Source organism: Onychostruthus taczanowskii, unplaced genomic scaffold (genome assembly GCF_017590055.1).
Source record: "Onychostruthus taczanowskii isolate IOZ18803 unplaced genomic scaffold, ASM1759005v1 scaffold7, whole genome shotgun sequence".
In the NCBI taxonomy this organism is placed as follows: Eukaryota; Metazoa; Chordata; class Aves; order Passeriformes; family Passeridae; genus Onychostruthus; species Onychostruthus taczanowskii.
Genome location: NW_024504786.1, coordinates 2,149,279 through 2,170,360, shown reverse-complemented (window position 1 = coordinate 2,170,360; position 21,082 = coordinate 2,149,279). Strand labels below are relative to the sequence as shown.

Below are 21,082 nucleotides of genomic sequence, written 5' to 3'. Positions count from 1 at the left end.
GTGAAATTATTGTTTGCAAGCGAAAACATGAACTCAGGTAGCTGAATTTGGATGTAAATGCATTCTCTCTAATTACTTATTAAGACATCAAGTTTCTGCATTCTATACCTTTAGTAAGACATCAGATCTCTGTGTTTTATACCCAGATGCAGTTCAGCAGTGAGCAATGAACCACACATGGCAGGACACATTCATTCTGCACTGGTTCACTGCAGTCCAGCAAAGAAAACTCAGTCCCAGCCATCATAACGTGCCTGTTGATCCAATGATGCAGAATTTCTTTTTCCTTTTGACCTTTCACCAGGAAAGCTTCTAATTTATACATGGAGTAGCTCCCATTCCTTGGGCCAAACCAGCCTTTGTTGAAGTAGGCACCTCTGGTTTGCTGACCAATTTGCTGCTCAGCTTAATGAACCAGGATCTTCCTGATTTGATTTTGCCAGAGTTTAGCAGCCTAATACATCTGCCTGAAGTATTTACACATTAGGTAGTCGAGATGTAGTTCAGCCAAAGGCTCTCTGGGAGAGTGGGATGGAAAGGCCCCAAATTAGATTTGCCTCAAGCTACTGTGGCAGCTCGTGTAGACAGAGATGAATTTTGAACCAAAGGAAGCCAAAGTGATTTTGTTTAACCATTTTCCTCACTTTTAAATAAGCTGGCGTATAATATCACAATTTGTTTTGGTTTTCCTCAATGAAAATTCTGAAGTCTTTAACAGCTGACAAGGAAGTTTTATGGAGGTTATTTGGAGGTTAAAAAAGCCCCAAATCGCACTGTTCTTAATATCTTTTAACCACCATGCGTTCAGTCCTAAGAAAAAAAACAGTATTATAACTTCATAGTCAGCATCATTATTCTGCTTCCTTCTCATCTTAGTGTTGTTTTGGCTACTCAGCTGGGGTAAAAATTGTAGAAAAGTCAGCCATACACATCTCAATTAAATGTGATTATTGTCTGTAATTGAGAGGGATATTTGATAATGCATTATGTGTGAGATAGGGTTGGGACAATGTATATTATTTATTGAGATGCCTTGCATATCCCAGATTTTGGCATTGTGAGAATCATTATGAAACACAAAAAGTGGAGATTATCTGCATGCTTTGTAATGAACATGAAGGGGGAAATTCCCTTACATTTCTTATTACATTTGGATGGACAGTGCTTTTTTATACTCAGGTCCTGTTTTCTTTGATGCCTATTCAGCACCGTTTTGTTTAACGAGACAACTTCTTCAGTGCATGTTCTCTATCACTTATTTAACAGGATATCTGTTTTCTGTGTTGTCCTTTAAATCAGAAAGCAGTTTAATTGTTCAGTTTGGGTGGGGCTGTGAAATGGGGACGGGATGTACCCTTGAGCTGTGTTTCTGAGGCTGCTGGGATTTCAGCAGGGGATTGTTATATCCAAATTCAGGTTTGTTTGGGTCTCAGTGAGGGGACATCTCCTTTGAATTTTCTTCCTTTCATATTTTTATGCACTTACATAGCCAAATATATGAAGTGCAGTCCTGTTCAGCGAGATAGATAAAAAGCTGAGCTGGAGTCAGCTGCACCCTGGCTGCTCTCAGCTTTTGTTTGAAAAAGGGCTATCCTGAAGTACCTCATTCTGTTAAATATTAGTGAGCCAATGCAGTGAATTTGGATCACTAAACTTGACTGAAGATACATTATCTGCCTGGTGTGTTGTGGCTGGTAAATAGTTGGTTCCTGTGGGAAGCACCTAAAAGGGTAGAGGGTCTTTGGTAGCACATTAATTCTTTAAACAAAGCTTGATCACAGCAAACTCTAACATCAGTCTTCGAAGAAGGATAAAAGAGAAGGAAGAGATTCAGACAGTTTTTTCCTTTTGTAAACTGACTGCTTTATAGGGGAAAAAATAGCTGGAAATAGCCTGTCTCGTCCCAAATGAAAGGTTGTGGATTAAGGCACTGCATTAGTGAAACAGCTGCACCAACGTGAAACAGAAAGTCCTCCAGCTTCAGCCATTATGGGTTTGTTTGGTTAGCTCTAATTTTGGAAGTCATTATAGCAAAGGTAAATGACTTGCACAGGAGACTACTGTCAACAAAAGACTCGACACATTTATTTTGGCAGGAGCCTTGAGGAGTCTCAGGCCTTTCAGTGCCTCCTTTATGCAGTGCTTCTCCTGCTCTCACTGCGTGCCTGTGTGCAGGCAGCTCTCCCTGCCTCCCTCCCTCCCTGCCTCCCCTCCCACAAGTTCTTTCCCCCTGACAGGTCGGATTTAAGGGTGGCAGCACCTGCTGCTGAATTGCTGGTGTGTAGCTGTAGAATACCTTTGTGTTCAGAGTAGCTGCCCCTGGGCTTCTAAAGCTGCTGTGTTTTGCTCAAGTGAGAATCTGCTCTCTCCCAGTCTAGTACTGGAATACAATCTGTGTCAAAACCTTCACTTTTAGTTGTGTCTCCTTATTGGTTGCTATTTGTGTTTCCTTATTTTATCATTTAATAGCTTTATACTTATAGATTCTAAACATGTTGTTGCTTAGCTGAGTTTTCCAGCTTTTTGGTGAAGATTGAACTGTGAGAATGATAATTCCCTTCCCAGGCCTGTGCCCGTGTGGTTGAGTGAAAGCTCAGAGTGTCCATTCCACACTGACTTACACTTGTATAGGTGGGGAGGCAAATTCCTGATGACAAAAGGAGTGCCCAAGCAGAGCCTGCTCCTTTCTTTCAGAAAGCTCCTTGGGAACATTTCCTATGGGCCTGGGAGAGCTTTCCTTGCTCTGTAGAGCTGGGAGGGTGAAGGAGAGGGGCAGAGTGAGAATCCCCTCCTTGTGCAGTTTCTCTGTCCTGCACTCCCTGGCTGCTGGGTGACCCAGAACTCCCCTTTGCAATGCCTGCCATGGGTGACTTCTGACTGCTCTCCCTTCCCAGCTGTGGGGAAGTGCTTTCAGCCATTGAATATTTGTTCAGGCATACTTTGACTTCTAAAACTTATGGGGCAGACTACTGTTAATTATTTTATTTAAAATACAAGATGATTATGCTGCCTCCCCAAATGACAAGAACTCCATCCCTGTGTGTCCTCACACATACTTTATGCCCATTGCTGCTGATCATTCTGACAAATAACCAGTACCAAAGGAATTATAAAGTCATTTTCTTGTGTTGCTGTAGAGGAGAGGATTATCTTTATCTCTAAAATTGTTCCCTTAGTGCTTATTAACTAGAAATACAGTAATTGAGAACCTGGTAGGAAAAGATTTTGTCTGATAGTAGCCCTGATCTCTCAAATTGAGTATAACTACATAATAATTACACACTCAAGTGTTTGACTGGTATGACTGATATAAACTAGCCAACCATGGAATGGCATGCCTGGAAAGAGGTTTTATTTCAGATTAATTTCATCTCATGCTGTATATACACCATGGTTATGCTTTCAGGTCAGGCAATTGATTCTGAAGAAGAAGATGTGGGTTTAGCTGCATGAACTCTTTTGAACTTCCTTCCACCTGCAGGGTCTTTGAATGTCAGGAGAAGCAGACAGCTTTAGTATTTTGCTCCAATGTATTTAAAAAGCCTGAAATGTTAATACAAAAATCTCTTAAAGAGGAATGTCCTGCACTCCAGCTTATTGGGGGAAAATGCAAAAGATACATCTCTTGGAAAGGCCAGGACAATGATTTGGCTTTGCAGTAAGTAACTAGTAAAATGCAGAAAAAATAAAATACAGATTTTTTTTTTTTTTCCTGTGAGGAGGTGACTTGATGTCCTCATGTCCTTCTGCATAAAGCTTAATGATTAGGTTTCCTTACCAGCCCCAATATTCAATATAAACCCGCTGTGAAGTGCAACTGTTTTGGCTGCACAGACTTGTTTTAAAGTTCTACTGTGAGGTTCAGCCTGGAATTTCAGGGGCAGTGATATGTGGCTGTCAATAGAACAAAAACTCTTGGATAAATGAACAACTGTAAAGTTGTGTGTGCTGATCCCAAAATGCTCCATACACTGCATCCATCAGGAAGTGGGCAGAAGGAGAATGTAGCTTTTTAAAATGAAGAACCAGCATAATTTAGATCTAATTGATATCTAGAATTGAAGACCTGTGAATTTAATATCATAACCTTTTCTTCAAACAGTAAGGTTTATTACTGCATTTCTAGAAGTTTATGCTCATGGGAATTAGTGTATTCCTGATACTTTATGATATGCTATTCCTCTTAATTAGTGTCTATTGTGGAGGATGTTTTATGTCCTTTCTACGTATCAGAACATGCTTCAGGTGTAACATTCTCAATAAAATTGACTATGAAAATAGTCTTGTTTTATTTTAAAGAGTTTTGCCAACTCTTCCCAGATTTGTTGAATTTAGTAAACACTCCAGGCAGGCATTGGCAGGGAGGTCTGTGGGAATTCCCACTGAGGTTTCTGCCTCTCACCCCCAAACCATTGCATAAAAATGGAAGTGTGTGCAGTCCCAGGAGCTCAGTCTCACTGCTCCAGCTGTGGGAGGCTGAGAGGAGGCTCTTGGGGGTGTCCCTAAATTGAAAGAATCTAGATTTGTTCGTCTAAGCTCAGACAAAATTGAGTGTGTGTTGTGGCAGGACCTGCCCCTGGGCTCGCTGTGACAGGGCAGGGAGGGCAGGGTTGTGTTCTTGTCTTCTTCATTCTGCACAGGCCAGAGAAGGCTCAGAAAGGGATTATTTAAGTCCATGAGGAAATACAGCTGCAACTGGAGGAATTTGCTGTTTAAGCCAGTTTCTTTTTCAGAGTTTCTGTTGCTATAGCCACTTTATTCCTAGCTGAACTGCTGGAAAGGATGGAAATGGAAAGAAAAAATTGGCCAGTTCCTTGTGCATTCCTTGTGCAACAGGTGCAGTGTTCATTTGTGAGCACAGACTGAGCTGAATCTCCTTCCATGCCCAGAGAATGCCTGCAGGCAGCACCTTCCACAAGAACCTGGGATTTCTGCATTTCATATCTCCTGGAGAGATGCCAAGCAGAATTTAATTGCTTGTGGTGCAACCTTTCTCTGTGGCTAGATAGGATATTGAATGCTTTTGAACTCCTAAATTGCCATGGGATGGCCTGATCTGGCACAGTTGTGTTTAATCTGCAGACAGATAATGAAAGATGCTCCATCACACAGAGCTCTGTGATGCACTTCTTTCTTTTGTAGACACGAGGCTTCACTGGAGGGGGAGGAAGGGAGCTCTTGACACATGTTTGTTTTTCTGTTTAGTAAATTGACAGGTGTTTGGTTTGTCTTGTGTCTGCTCAGGAAACCACGTCCTGTCTCCTGGAGAGGCTGTTGGGAAAGGTCTGACACCGGACGCTGCGCGAGATCTCGGGCTCCCGGAAGGGATTGCAGTGGCAGCATCTCTCATTGATGCACATGCTGGAGGACTAGGTACTCACTCATGGATTCACTGCTCCTGGAGACAGGAACTGTTGAATTCATTTCAGAAAGCCGTTTTTGTCACAGACTGTTTTTATCCAGCCATTTTGCTGGATGATAGTCTTAATAACTACCCCAAATCATCACACTACCAGCACTGCAAATCTGTTTCTAGAAGGAGGATATATCACTGTTATATGTCTTTTCAGCTGGATTTGCAAATTGTTAATTTCTGCTAGTTCTGCTTTTGACTGAAACACCGTGGTGTTGGAATGCCAACATGCTAAGAGTTTGCATCTTCTGTTGCTTAAAACTTTGGGGATAAGTAAGAAAAAAACACAAACAGCCATTCTGAGGGAGAAGCCTTATGTTTGATGTTTGGTCATAGTTGGGATTCTTATTAGCATTAGAAGTGATTCATGATTCAAAGCTTTAAGGTCTGATGCTTTGACTTTTTTTCTTTTCCAGCACAATATTCTGATGTTCAACCCTGGTTTTTCTTTTCTGAAAGTCATTTGATAAGGCCAAACAAGTTAATTTTCTTACTGTGCTGTTTGGCCTTGTCCAAATACTGTCAATAAGAAAGAGACTCAGTGTAACTTTCTCAGCAGGAAATTGAGGGTTTTTTAGTTTGCTGGTTTAGAAAACAGTCTTACCTCAGGAAGTTTCACTGTTATTGAAACAGTACTCTTTAATGGAAATCTATTGCTCATCAGAGGATTTTTTACTAGATCTAACTGAAATTTGATTAGGTGTTAAACTACCAGTTTTGTTTCAAATGTTTTGTGCTGTTTTAAATTTCATTTGTCCTTCTAGAAACTGTGGCTGGGAACTTTTTAGTGTTTAAATCCCTTTACTTTGCTTTTGGTGAGGTTGAATAATCATGGAGATTGCATTTCTTGCTACCTGGAAAGGATTAGATGTAGATCTGTCTGCAAAAAGGAAGACTGAGCTTCAGTGTCATATTTGTAGGTGTGTTGTGACTGACTTAAAAATATCTGTCAGTATCCTAATTGCATAAAAACGTGTTTAAAACTGTGTGCCTTGGCAATTCTATGTTACTGGAAAAGAACAGAGTAATAATCTGACCTGAGAATTAACTTGCTGCAAAACTAGGTTGTCACAGAGCATGTGAAAACGGCAGTGGAACCTCCTTGTTTAATTGGCATCATTATGGATCCAGAGCAGAAAAAGTTTTCCCATTTTTTCATGTGCTGAAATCACTCAATTGAATTTTAAAAAGAATAGAGAGCAAGTGTCTGTTCCTTGATACAGAGCTGTGTAAAGAAACTCTGACATTAGAAACACTCAGCTACTGGCATCCCTCAGGAAAGGGCTGCACTGGATAGAGAAGTCTGCTAATCTGAATATGTTTTCCCAGATGGCACCACAAACACCAGCAGGCTCCTGGAATGATTGCCAGGAGGAGAAAACCAACACACAGGTTGTTGTTAGGGAGAGGGGGGCATTACAGAGGGAAGAGTCAGGAAGATAGTGGGAGAACCTGCATGATAATCCCACCATAGCTCAGTGCAGTCTGGGACAAGAGGAGCATTTACAGTGGAACTCATAATTCTTGAATCCAGAAGGGTAATAAATGTATTGGAAATGGTGTGGAAACTTAGTAGAAAGGACAGCAAAAATGAAAAGATTTGATAGCAAAAATGAAAAGATTTGATAGCAAAAATGACAGCAGCAACAAAAGGAGAGTCGAAGAGTGCAGATATCTGTAAAGAAAATATCCTGCAGGCTAAGCCAGAATGATGGGATGGACATCTTGTTTGCAGTGTTAATAACTTTTGATGCAGCTCAGATCTGCTTTTGGCTAGATGTGAAGTGTGGTTTGGCTGAGCAGGTTCCTGGAGTTTATGAAGGCTTCAAAGCTTTGAGTACAATAAGGTAAAGAATTGTTTATTGTATGTTTGAGGAGGTCATGTGTGACTCCTGGATCAGCCCATCTGATACCTCTTATGGAAAAGTGAGGATCTAAGAGCCAAGCAGTTATATCTGGCATTTTGACCTACTGTACTAATTTCAGAGATAAAACTGTGAGGATGGCAGGCCAGGCTTGTGGGGCTGGCCTCATAAAAATGCTGTTTACATTGCACCTTTTCAAAAGGCATCAGCATTGTTTCAACAAAAGTAGATGATTTATGGTGCAGTGTCTAAAATACCATGTCACTGTGGAAGAGATCCAGAAGTACACATTGCTAAGCACTGCTTGCCTTCCTAAAAAGCTCTCCTCTGTTCTGTGTGGTGCACACTTCTTGTTCTCAGCCTCTGCTTTTGAATCTGCCTCAGACAATGAGAAATTCCACCTAAGCTAAAGGTGAAAGTGACTTATAGCAGCAGTTATATAATTTTTAGCCTGTATTCCAGACTTATTTGCTGTCTGACTTTAATTAATCACAAATAAGAAGACTCTAACAATTCTAAACACTGGTGAAGCCACTGACTAAAATTCCAAAAAGAGCCATAATTCCTGTTTTGCAGAATGCATATTTTCTTAGCAATTAAAAAGATCTTTTCAGTTTTATATTGTTTATGAAAATACATTTGCAGCATATGCTGATTGTTTAGTTTAATAGATTTCTTCCCTCTCAAGTGTGAACAGTATTTTTAACTCAAGAAATTCTAATACGGTCTTGCTTAGTACAGGAATTTGCCTTGTGGACAACCCTATCCAAAATTCCTAATATGCATTTATTCTGTTGGAGCAGTGAAAAAATAAAACCTGAAGTAGAAGCCTTAGTTTTAGCTTTTTGTTGTACCTAAGTCTCTTTAGGACAGCTGTGCCACTTCATAGCTACAAGTTGGTTTAGTTAAAGGGACATGAGGATAGATTTTTTAAGACTTTAAAATTTTAGCCCTTAATTTTTTCATGATTTAGATGACTTCCAACCGTCGTAATACCAGGATAACCATGGTGATCCCAGTAAGACAAACCTCACCAGACTGATCTGATAACAGAGCATTGCAGTGGTGATCTAAACAAGGGGGTGTTAATGAAATGTAGGATATGAACCAGCCCTAGCACTTAGCATCTTTCACAATGTCCAGCAAATGTTTTCCTGATCCTTCTACAGACAGATGAAGGGGATTTTTTTAATCAGTATTGACATGCTGGTCTCCAAATTGAGCTTTGCAGCTGAAAATTCACAGTTTGGTGACCAGCTTGCCAGCTGAAAAGGAATGTTTAAGAAAAGTCCAGTGCAAAAATGTTACTTGTTGGCTGCTGCATTTTGCTGACTGCAGCACAACGTGGTGCCAGGATGCAGCCTGGGAGAGGAGAAGGAGGAAAGGGCAGATTGCCTCTGTAGCCTCCCCTGAAGTGACTCTAGCAGGATGGGATGTGTTCTGAGGCTCAGCTGTAGGTCTGCCTGGCATCTCCTGGGTGTATTTTCTGCTGCAGGCTGAGTGGTGCTGACTCTCTTCTCCTCAGAGCCAAGCTCAGTTCCTTGAAGGGGAGGAAAACTCTGCCTTTAGATGGTTCTGACATGGGCAGAACAGCAGCAGCAGTGAAGACAATAAAGCTGGCAGCCTTCCAGTCTCCTGCCAAGTTACCCCTTTCTCCAACTCATCCCCTGACAAAAGACATCATCCAGGATGTTCATGATAAACTGTGAACAAATAAACACATCTGCAGCCTGCCAGTACAGCAGGGCACTTTTATTCTGCATGCCAGTGAGCTACCTAAGAGAATAAATGTCAGGTAAAATAACACTTTCTAGGTAAAATAACACTTAAAAATCATGATGACAGGCATGCATTTAGAAGTAATCATCTTGGGTCCTTATATTTGGAATAAATACTTCAATCTGATGGATAAAATTATTTCCTTTGTTGGCTAAGTAGACTTTCTTAATTTGTGGTAGTGGTGTGAGATACTCAGCAATTATTTGAGTGCAGAAAAGGTCTGTTTGGTGCAGGGTGGCTTGTTCTTCTTTAACAAAGAGTTTAAATTTTACTTTAATAGGAGTAATTGGAGCAGATGTGAAAGGACACAACCTTCCATGTGAGAACCAGCCCATTACATCCCGAGTCGCTATGATCTGTGGAACATCTTCGTGCCACATGGGGGTAGGTTGTATGTGTCATCCTAATTTGTGCAGAATTTACTAACTTATGTTTTTGAAGGGAAAATTGACCTTTGTCCTTCTCACCCCGTTCTTTTTTCCTTGAATTTTTTTTCTGGTAACTCTATCTTTACCTTTGGATATTAATTATAAATTACCGTGCATTTGCTATTAAGCAAGAACTTTAATAGTAGTAGAAATCAATACTGAAAAATTACATGGAAAGTAAAAACCACGATGCCAGAGTGGTTTAAAGAGCAGCCTGAAATCTGAGCCAAAGCCTGAGCCTGAGTTATCTGTGACAAGCCTATCACTAATGTGTTACAGAAGAGTGTCTTCGGAGAAGGAGTGCCCATCTTCAGTCACAGCCCTGCTCCCCCACCTCTTCCCTTAATCAATATAAATCCTTTTCCCTCTGAAAATTGCCATGGTGTGTAGAATTATGAGACATATCATGACTAAAAAGAAAGAAAACCCCCCAATAAGCAGTTTTCACTTTGCTAATTTTTCTCGGTGAATTAATACAAAAGCTTTCTCTGAGATTGCAATTAAAATTTAGTATCTGCTTTTGAAATTTATACTGTTTTAAAATGTATGAGTCTGAGAGCATTCCATTTAGATAAGTACCCTTTTCTGCCACATTTTTTATTTAAAACTCATTTTGGTCTTAAATTTAGAATGATTAGAACTTGGATTTTTCCAAAAAGGAGCAAATGGCACTGGGAGTGCTAGAGGAGTTGGGGAGGAATGACATGCTTCATGGAGAAAGCTCCAGGAGAGAAAAAGAAAGGAGGCTGATAATAAAACATCAGGCTTAACAATAAATTAAGTTGTCTCTGTAGTAACAGCACGAATCCATGGTGATCTTGAGCATGAATAAATGGTGATCTTGTCACGTGGATTGTCGTTCAGCAAAGTATTTTAGCACGCGATTGAATTTAAGGACGTGAATAATCCCACTATTGTGAAGCAGAGCATTAAGCTTAAATCCCCTAGACCAACTGGAATATGTTTTGGTTCCTTCCTAAACAAAAGTTTCAAGCTTCAAGCTCCATCACTCTTGGCTTGCTCTGTCTTTGAAAAATTCCACTGGTACCTGTCTGTCTGTCATAGGGCAGGTGGGGCACCCTGGGGGAAGAAGTCACCCTTCAAGCCCTGCCACTGCTTCCATTGTTTCCTCTTTTTTTGATGGAGGTTTCTGCCCTTTCAGTAGAAGCTGTGTGAGTGAACTCTTCCTAACCTGTTTCGTATAGCTGAGTTAGTTTGAGTTGTTAAAATGAGTTAATAGAGACATAGTACTGGACTGCAGTGAGCTGAGGAGCTCGCAGGCAGCTTCCCCCAAAGGTCTGAGGGCAGTGTTGGGTAGCTGGCAGTGGGCCAGCTGGCTCTGGCTCATTCCTTTAGCACAACCAGCCCTGGAGCAGGACATGTGTGTGGTTATTTATTAATGGTTGATATTTGTGCATTGGTGAGGTCTAACATACACCCAGTTCACAACAGTGGATAGTTTGACTTCCCAAACTGGAGCATGGCACATCGATATTAACACGTTTTGTGTGCACTCTCCACAACCATGAGAGTTGTGGCTCCATTAAATATGCTAATGTAGCAAAAGGGATGTGATAAAATCCATGTTGATGCTCTGTCATCAAAGCAACCCCAAAGTCGAACACAGACTGCACGAGGCAGAAACTTTTAAGGCTTTTAATCATTTCAGTTCAAACTCAGGAATAGATGCTTGTGCAGTTTTTGCTAGATTTAAGTAGATTTTTACTTAAATCTACCTACTCAGCATTTTATAATCATTTCCTTAACTCCTTGCCTTCACCCATCTGCACAGGGAGGGGTATAACAGTCTCTAGCCAGCAGACAATAAGTAAATTCTAAACTTCTCTGGATCTAATCTGTGAAAGGATTTTAGTTTTCTGTTCTTTTATCTATTACCTGCACAGGCTGTGTGAAGTGAGCGTGGAGCACACAGAGCAGTTGTATTTGTGTTTTAATGAGACCTATATGCAGCTGCATTTGGCCAAAATTAGCTGTTCCTTTTTTTAATTAGGGCTATAAAATGAAAGTATATTATACTTGTGTTTTGATAGAAATATATATTTTCTCTCTCCGTGTGGACCAAGGGACCCTGAGGGCTGCAGAGATTAATCATCGAGTTTAATTTAATGCAGTGGGAGAGAGACCTGTGTGGTCAGGCGGGCATTAAAAAGTGCCTTTGATGTGCCTCAGGTGCACTGAGCCCCAGTGAGCCAGCAACAATAATACCTTTGTGAGATGATCAGAGACGAGAGAGGGAGAAAATGGCCTGTGTGGAAACTCAAGGCCGTCCTTTGTTGTGGTTCTGGCAAACGAAGGAGCCAACTGTCAGGAGAAATTCAGCAAACAGAAAGCAGGGGGAAAGTACGGCTGGGTTTCTTTCAAGGGGCCGTAACAGGAAACTGTTCAAAATCATCTGCAATGCCTTTCTTTTCCACCCCTTCCTCCTCCTCTGCTCAGGGCAGGGTACTGCTCTTGGTATCTGTGTGTTGGTACAGTAGTTCCATTCTCTAGACCAAGTTCTCCATGAGTCACAGGACTTGAACACAGCATTTACTTTAAACTTTCAGAGAAACTGCTCCTCGACCCAGTTTTCATTACCTCCAGGACTCTAGAGATCTTAAACAAAAGACTTTGCTAATCATGCCTTTGATATTTTAGAATGTACAAATGTGGAACCTAATTTTACTCATGGCTATAATAGTTTAATTTGTGGTGGAACTACCATTTTTAGGTGAGGATACGCTTTTGGAATTAACCACTGACAGTTTGGGGTAATCAGAGGGACACAGAGAATATCATGTTTCTGTCGAATAGCTCATGAAAGCAGCAAAATGCTTGTTGTAATTAGGTTATTGACCCCAGCCCAGGTCTGAGCTGTTGGTTGCTGAAAGTCACTGCCACCTCAGGGCTCATCCATTATCCATGAGGAAAAAGAAAGGAAAAGATGGTTTTCTGAATATTTTTGGACAGTTATGCATTTTACATGATTCTCTGCTGCCTCCTTTGCCCTAGCAAAAGACATGGGTAGAATTTGCATTTGGAATGGCAAATAAGCTGCTCTTTCACTTGTGAAGGATTGTTTTGGGGCTGGGATTCATCCCTGGAGATTTGGTCTCTGTGCCCAAGGGTATTCCTGACTTTCCTGGTTGGCTTTGCAGGCAGGGGCTCTGAGCTCCAGTACCCACACTTGGCTTTGGAACTTTTAGGAGCCTTTCTCTGTGTAGCCATGGTGACTACACCAAATGTGTGAGTAGTTGTTTCCCAGCAAAATCACAGCAAGTTTGAGGCACTGAAACAGGAGCTTGCCTGTTATTCCTAACTTGTAGTTTGCGTGGGTCTAACAGACATGCCCTAACTTCTGGGAATAAGGTAGTTGGTTTCCCTACAAGCCTGTCTTCCTGCCAGTGTCTTAAGAGATTTTTGGGGTATTTTAAAGGTTTTAAAAATTTTTTTTTTTTTTTTTTTTTTTTTTTTTTTTTTTTTTTCTGAAACCTTTATGTGATTGGGAAGTTTTCAGGCACAGATTTCTGTATTCCCATGCCCCAGTCCTGGACAGAGGGGTGCTTTTGCAGGGCAAAGTTGTACCATCATGAAAATATTTGTTGTTCTTGCTCCAACACCTTTTGTGACTCCCAGCTGAAGAAAGTAGGCAGAGCAGCTTTCAATGGGAACTTGGTCTGACCTAATTTTAGCCTATTAATGGGGGGAGTGTGAATTTGCTGGTATTTTGAGTCCCAAATGTACAAGGTTTGTGTTCCATTATCTCCAGAGTCTCTGGTATTTTTTTTTTTTCTGTCTTCATTTAGTGATACGGTCTGTGTTCTTCTTCAGTCATTCCTTCTTTATCAGTTCTCTGTACTCAACACCTCTTTTTGGGGATTGTCAAGCAATCTCTTCAAGTTTAGATGCAACCTCTTCTTTTGCATCTGTTTTTGTTACTTATGTGACTCTTGGCATCGGGAACAGACTCTCCTGGCTTGGTGCACAATTTTTTTTTCCCTGGGTGATAATGTTCATGTGGTTTGAACTGTATAATTTAGTCCTTTTTTTCAGTTGGAGAGGCGCAAGTAATTTATCTTCTACCTTTTCAGATTTAATGCATGATCTAAAAGACAGACATGAACACCAAAATTAACAGATCATTTTGCTGTCCCAATGTTTACCATGGATTATTTCAGGAAGAATATCCCGTATTCTCTCTCTCCCTAAGCCTGACTAGCCTTTGAGTGCTTTCTGCTAAAGGAACTCCAGCCCAATTTGCTTATTCTAAATTTGTTCATTTGATTCTCGTGATGACTGGCAAACACAATAGAGCTTCTTTGCTCCACAATATCCGCCCGAGCTGCCAGCTTTGTTCGCACAAATAGAGTGTTAAGCACGTTTCCACCCCCAGAGCATGCACAGTACGTGTCCTTTGCAGTACATCCTGGAGAGGAGACAGCAGAGACATGCTGGCTCAAAGTGTTCTCCGAGCCTGATCTCTAATCTCAGTGGGAGCCAGACCAGCAAGTGGATTCAGTGTATTTTGGCTCCGATACCGGAGTCTCCTCTTCAGAACATGCCACGTTGTTAAAGCAGCAGCCTTGGGAGTGATCGCTGCGCAGGGGCTCCTCGGTGCCCCGAGCAGGGCAGGGCTGGCGGGGCTGAGCGGCCTTTGGCAGCTCGGTGCGGGGCCGCGCTCGCTCCGGCATCCCCGCCCGCAACGTGCGGTCTCCGGGGGGACAGGGCACAGCCCGGGGCACGCAGCCCTGCCAGCTGGCTGCCACCCAGCCTGCAGCGGGGACGGCGATTTGTCCTTCTCCTGACCAGGGGAAAGGCGCTGCCTTCGGGAGGGTCAGGCGGGAGAAGGGGGAGGAATGCAGGAGGGGAAAAAATAAAACCAAAAGCAAACCTAGTGAGGCTGGGGCAGACTGGGCAAGTATGGGGGATGAGCTGTGTGTGAGCTTTATGGAATTGATAAGCACCTGCAGTCTTGCTTTTTAAATATTCCTCTCCCCTGTAAAGCCTGTTGTGCATGTGAGCCACAGAGTTTTGGGGTGGGAGAAAGAACCGAGTGTCACAGGAGGCTCTCCCTCGCTCTGTCCTCATTCGGCACAGTTCTGCTGCCTTCTATATTGTATTTGGCAGCAGTCACAGTGCTGACTTCCCAGCTAATGAAGATGTTTTACATTTAGGGAAGGCTGCATGAAATGAAAACCACATTTACTTCACAACTGTTGTTGCAGGTTGCCCGTCCTTGGTGTACACAGATTTAGGCTCGAGTAGAAAAGGTCACAGAGGCTCTTTAGGTGCCTTTTCAGCCAATGGCCTTAGAAGGGTTATAAATCCATAAAATTGCCACCTTCTTTTACTTGTCCCTCAAAGAACTCCTCCACACCCTTTTTAATGAAACTCTCTTGTTCCATGTTCCAGCATCCTCAGTTTCAAAAACAAACAAACACAACTGTAATATCCCCTTTGCTGGCATTAATTTGCCGTTGTATGCTTTGCTTGCTTTGTTTTGTTTTTAAAAAGCAAGAAGTAAAATATTTCTGCTAGCAGGGCATATAAAAGATTGTTGCTTTTCTGACCTCCCTATTATATTAATAAAAGCTAGGAAGACTTCAGTAGTGGTGGGAGATCATGTGCAGGCAGCCTCCAAAACCCAAAGCACTTACTTGCAGAACTAGTAAACCACAAAGCTTAAGATCTTGAAATGTAAATAGGAAGTTGGAGAGTTTACTTTAGAGCCAGCAGTGGTGAGTCTGTACAATGTTTATTTCTGCTTGCCTCCCAGCCTTTCCTAAAGCTTGGCAGAGATGAAAGGGAGGCTTTCTCAGTGAGTTATTAAAAGTTTTTGTTATGAGCAAGATTCCTTTGTTCCTGGCCTGGCATAATTCAAAGCTCAGGTATGCCCTGGTGATGGGGAGAATGGGATGCTCCTATTTAGCCTATGCCAGTCCAGAGACATCAAAGTTCTGCATCCCAGTGCCTTGCTGATAATCAACCTGTGCAGGGGAACGTATCTGAAAGCAATTTAATCTCTATTGTACATAAAGTAGATAATGCTCAGTAGTATTCCCACAAAACTGTACATTCAACTCTCCTTGCTTTTTGTGAACACATCAGTTGAGTTCAAAGACTCAAATAATAGATGTGGACAGAGAAAAGGCTTTGAAAAATGCTCTGCTTGGAGATCCATGAAGGGTGATACTCAAGAGGCAACTCACTGGCATCAATGGAATCTTTGAAAATTCCACCACACGCAGTGCTTTCCATGCTGTGCTTCACTGCAAGCTGCCCTGTCTGACAGAGGATCAGGGTGTTGGATTTGGGGTACTGAGCCTTCAGAATACTTGCCCAGAGTAGCTGTGGCTGCCCCATCCCTGGAAGTGTTCAAGGCCAGGTTGGACAGGCCTTGGAGCAACCTGGGATAGTGGGAGGTGTCCTTGCCATGGCAGGGGGTGGAACTGGGTGGGCTTTAAAGTCCTTTCCAACCCAAACCGTTGTATGATTCCATGATTCTTTCTGCAGTGTCTGTGTGTTGGGCTTTCCAGGTCTGACTGCTAATAGGGCTCCTCTCCTGTTCTTCGCTCCTTTCCTCATGTTTTGCCTTAAGAAGAGTGAGCAAGGGAGACTGAGCTTCTTCCATTCTTATGTTGACACTACAAAGGTTTAGTTGATCTGGCTGCTGGAAATATTGGGCTGCCTAGTTTGGGTCCCTGTGCTTAAAGCAGTGTGGGATTGGTTACCTGTTATTAGATCAAGCCCTCAATCTGCCTTGCACCTTCATTTCTTAACTGTAACAGCTGTATATTTTAATAGGATGTGGGGGATTTTGCTTCTTCTGTTGTAGGAAGGAGGTTGTATTCTGTACTATGTGATTCTGGGAAGGTTAAATGTTTGCCTTTTTTCACTGATGTTGACATGACAGCATCATTCCACTGTGGGGGACAGGACAAAAGCAACTTACTTTTGATTTGTTGTTTAAGTAGCAACATTCTAATTTTTTTTTGTTAATGAAAGTGCAGCAGCAGTCTTTCATTGTAACGGAAAGTTTTTGGTTTTCTTTTCTTATATTCTTCCAAGTGGTACTATCAGATCTGACAGGTGCAACACTCCTGTCAAGGCTGCAGGGTAACCAAATCTGATCATTCCTCTCGAGACCCAGAAGGATGGATTGGCCTGAAGCCCAAAGTCTTGAGCAACCCCAAGTGTCTTCCTGGAGTGCTCTGCTCCAAGGAGAGCTGCATAGGGGAGTTTTCTCAGCTGACAGGCATACAAATGTATAATGAATGACCTTTCCAGATCCCTTGTCTCTCTTGTTTTTGTGAGTAGGCATGAATTTATTGAACAGCCTGCTTGCTCTGTGTGTCTAGATCTCAGGGAGAACAAAAAGGACTCAATTTTCTACTCTTTTTCTTCCAATAACTGTAAAAGAATAACTAAAATATAAATTATATGCGATATGATAAGGGATATTCTTGGTCATCTCCTAGATTTTTTCTGGGCCGTAGAACAAAGAAATTGAATTTTCGAGGGAATACAGTAATTGTATGAAAAACAACTTCAGAATTTTCTGTTAGTTTAAAAATTTTGGAATTAGCCTTATGTGCAGTGAGGGTTGTGAAAATTTGGGGTCAAATCCCATATTTTGTTTAATGAGTTGGTTTGCACTGTGGTTCTGTCAGGTTATTGCCTTTCCTTGGTTCCCTCACTTGCACGATGAGCACGAAGTAAGCTGTGCAGACAAAGATCCCTCCAATGCAAGGTGTGATATGAGAGTGCTCCACAGCCAAGGCGTCACAGCCAAGGGGCATAAATGCAGTGCTGTTTATTCTTCTTAACAGCAACAGTTCCCCCACTCAGGCAAATTCCATCAGTCGTTGGGCATTAGGTCTTTTACTCTGGCTTTTCCTCTCCCTTTCCAATTCTGTTCATCATCTCATGAATCAGTAGTTCTTCATCTAAGTTCCTTGCTGCAGTTCCTCCTAGCTGTGAATGGGGCAATATCTGGGTTGGGGCAAGTTCTTTTAGGGAGAAAGTAAATCTTTTGTCATGTAATCCCTCTGGGAGCAAAGTGGGGAGAAGCATTAGCTGCTGCTTTTCTCCCAGTGTCAGCTGGGAATCACAGTTTATGCTGAGTTCATTGTTTATAGATGTGGGTAAAGGCCTGAGGTCCTCTCTCACTATTTACTCTGTCCTTGGGAGTTTGTCTCAGTAAGTAAGGGCTGAATAAACACTGGGTAAAATCCTCAGGATTTACCCATTTAGTTATTCAAATGTTTAAAAACGTGTTTTAAATAGTGTGTGAATGCATGTCCCATATAATGTGAGAATCTGCTTCCAGCTCCAGGAGTACTGCAGAGGATTTATTGAAGTGCAGGCATAATACTGTTGTTGGTAGTGGCCTTCACTGATGTAGAAGGAACACTTAGATAGTGGAGGAATAGGAAAATCTCTAAAATGAACTGCATTATGCAAAAAATAAATAAGAAAGTCCTTAAGGTGTGTGGGAGGGGCATCCAGCCTCAGAGACAAGGACTGGGTCTGCCTGGGAATGCTCAGAGCTTGGCTGGGGGTCCTGGAGGGCTTTTCTCAAGTGCAGTGTGGGGGTAGAGTTTGTTTTGCTACTTGTGGCATAGCTGTTCCATGTGCACAATTCCCAACCTTTCAGTTTGGGATGAGGTCTCAGTAGTTCCCTAAAATAAGATTCTGCTGGAAGTAATATCTGAGATATGTTTGTTTAGGAACCAGAACTGAAGATTGAAGGGCTGTGAGCTATAGGAACAATTCTGAGACTTAAAAAACTCAAATCTTCTTGTAGGACTTGCACTGGTCTGTAACTTGTCATTATAGTACATTTATTTTCTACTGCATAAATGGAGGTTTTCTTCATGAAAACTGGAGGTTATTTGCAGTATCAGTCACTTCTGAAGACTTGGTTTCTTGTGTTGGTTGAAGGTAAGAACAGAAATTTGCTTGAACTTTATCTCACTGAAGGCTGGGAGGACATTTTTGTGTAAATTATTGTATATTTCCTGTATTTCTGTGATCTTCCCTAAGACACCTGTTACTGCCCACTGTTAACAACAGGTTAGAAGGGACTATGTGGCTTTTGGGGTTTTATTTTTTTTTTAAATATGAGAAGAGTTAGCTCATGCTGTGATGAGCTTTAAGGGATTTAACTTTCCATAGCAGCAAACTGTAGTATTATCAAGTGCAGAGTTAAAATGGCTGTGCTGGAAGATTTATAATCTTCACACAAACTGGCATTTTGTGACAGTGAATATCTATCACTGGAGGAGAAGTAAAAATAAATGGGTGGAATAAATGGTTGTAGCTCATTTGAGGCCCTGGATCCCCAGTGAACTATTGTTTTGAGAGGCACAGAAGTAACTGCAGTGAGTCATGGAGCAGCACTGCTGCAGAAGGGTCCAGAACAGCAAGGACACAAGCAGAAGCCATGGGGTAACCAGACAACCTTTCAGCCCATTTATCAAAGCACTTGTAGTGCCCATTTCAAGGAAGGCGACACAGTAAATATGAGCAAAGGAAGAAGAAAAAAAAAAAGGTTAATGTGTATATCTATATCCAGACATTTCACTAAATAAAACAATAAAATAAATCAATGCAGAACTGTTAGTGCTTAAGTGCTTAGCAAAAAGCATCTGAATCCATCACAAATGGGGGCGCTTTTTTTCTGTGTTGGATTTTGAAAACAATTTAGCAGATTAAAGGTCTTTTTTTACCAATTTCTGAAGGAAACCTTGACCTTTGGGAATACAAAGAAAGGATCATAGGCTACTGTGTGTCCATCGTGTACTTTCCCAAGCTGAAACATAAATAAGCTTAGTGTTAATGGATACTGATAAAAAGCAGAAGTAAATGGATGTGAGCATTTAAGCTTGGAACAGTCAAAATTCATCTAATTTAAAGGGTTTGCTGCAAAGCTGAGCATTTTTTCAGGGTCCCTGACAAGACTTTTGAAGTTCTTGCATCTCTGATTTAGGCAGAAGGAAATGGTGGATGTTGACTGAGTCTGGAATGATTACCCCTGCATTCAGTCCCATTTAACTTCTTCCAGAGCTGAAACTTTCAAGTCGTCCCAGGCTTAATTCCAGGTCTGCTTCCTGGAATAAACAGGAGTTTAACCTCATACACAAGGAGCACAAACTTCACAGGGGTGCATATTTTTTGTGCAGGACACCAGGATTGGTTTTTTTCAGTGTCCAGGGACAGCAAACCCAGGGACAGTTCCAGAAGCAGATGCTGTACTTAGACTTGTCTGTTCTCCTGGAGACTCCTCTCATCAGTGACTCTGATCTGATAATCTGGCACTGCTCCCTAGACCCTCCTGGGCTCTCCTTGTGCTGATGCAGAACTTGTTTGATCCTCCTGCTCCAGCCCCTCTCTGGGTGGTTCCCTATTCTTGAATCTGGTCTCTCATCCATCTGACAGTGCCTGGTGAAACTCTTCATTCTACACAAATGCACCATTACTCTAAAACACAACATGCACACCGAGACCTCTGAGCCCTTTTAGGGCATGACAGTTTTAGACAATCCTTTGTTGGATCCCAGACTGAACCAGGACTTGCCTCTTTCTGACAGGAGTCTCAGGATTCAGCTTCCCAAGATGGCAAATCTGCTGCTCCCTTTTACCACCTGTGGGACTCCTGACCCTGATCCACAGATAGGGCTCAGAGTTTTTTGATGCTTTCTGGGTGAAAGCTGAGAGTCTGCTGCTCACAATGCCTGGGGAAAGTCATGGTCAGGAGATTGCTGGCAGGAGGTCTCGTAGAAGGTTGAGAACTTTGTGTCTATTCTGCAGCATTGATTTTTATATTTCCACTCTGTAATTTTTTCTCCCAAAGTGGCTACAGGTGGTCTGGTAGGGTGGTTAATTAGTGCTCCTGATAGATTTGTAATTAAGCCGTGCTTCTCTTCTAGCTTGTGCTTTAAGTGGCCAAATTCCAAATGCTCACATCCCATTGCAGCTCCCATCTTCTGCAAACAGCAGGTAAAATCCAGCAAAGAACTGGAACAGGACTTGAGGAGCACATTCAGACGTGGCCTTCTCAGCTTCTCTTTTATTAACATCTCTCCATTTTTACTTAGGTAATAGTAAGGCAAACAAAATGAAGAGCATTTTTTGCTTCCAGTATAATTTTCTCCTTTTTTCCCTGTTTTTAAATTTTTTTCCTGCTTTTGAATTTAGAGGTTTGAGTGCAAAGAGAGAAAGTCAAAAGTTTACAGTAGGAGATGTAGGTACTAGTCTTGCTCTCTATTTTGCCCTGGGGAAAATGGCAGGATATTATAACGTGAAAAGTATTGTTCTACTTAAAACAAATATCAGTTGTCCAGCTTGGCTGGTTAATGTTTAAAGCTAATATCATTGCCAGCTTCTTTCATAAGACTGGTGTTAAAAAAAAAAAAAAGCAAAAATAAGATTTTAAAAATCCTTTTGTGCGATCGTGAAATAAGAGTAGGGGCAGATGAAGAAATGAACTGAGTAATCTATAGTGTGTATTTGTACCATGTCAGCAACTCCCAGCAGCACTTCTGGCCCTGGTTTCCTGTGCAATGTGCCAGGTCCCTGGGATCTGTCACACCATA

General features: G+C 41.8%; 1 protein-coding gene across 6 annotated transcripts in view; it reads left to right on the top strand.

Annotated features, from left to right (window-relative positions):
* Nucleotides 1-21,082, top strand: part of FGGY (FGGY carbohydrate kinase domain containing) — a 127,957-nt gene that overhangs the window by 55,892 nt on the left and 50,983 nt on the right. For 5 of the 6 annotated variants that reach the window (XM_041421735.1, XM_041421737.1, XM_041421736.1 and 2 more), the window contains 2 exons: nucleotides 5,245-5,373; nucleotides 9,338-9,441. In XM_041421735.1, the coding sequence (XP_041277669.1) occupies nucleotides 5,245-5,373; nucleotides 9,338-9,441 (233 nt within the window). The remainder of the gene's footprint in view (nucleotides 1-5,244; nucleotides 5,374-9,337; nucleotides 9,442-21,082) is intronic. The other variant, XM_041421739.1, reaches the window with a different exon arrangement.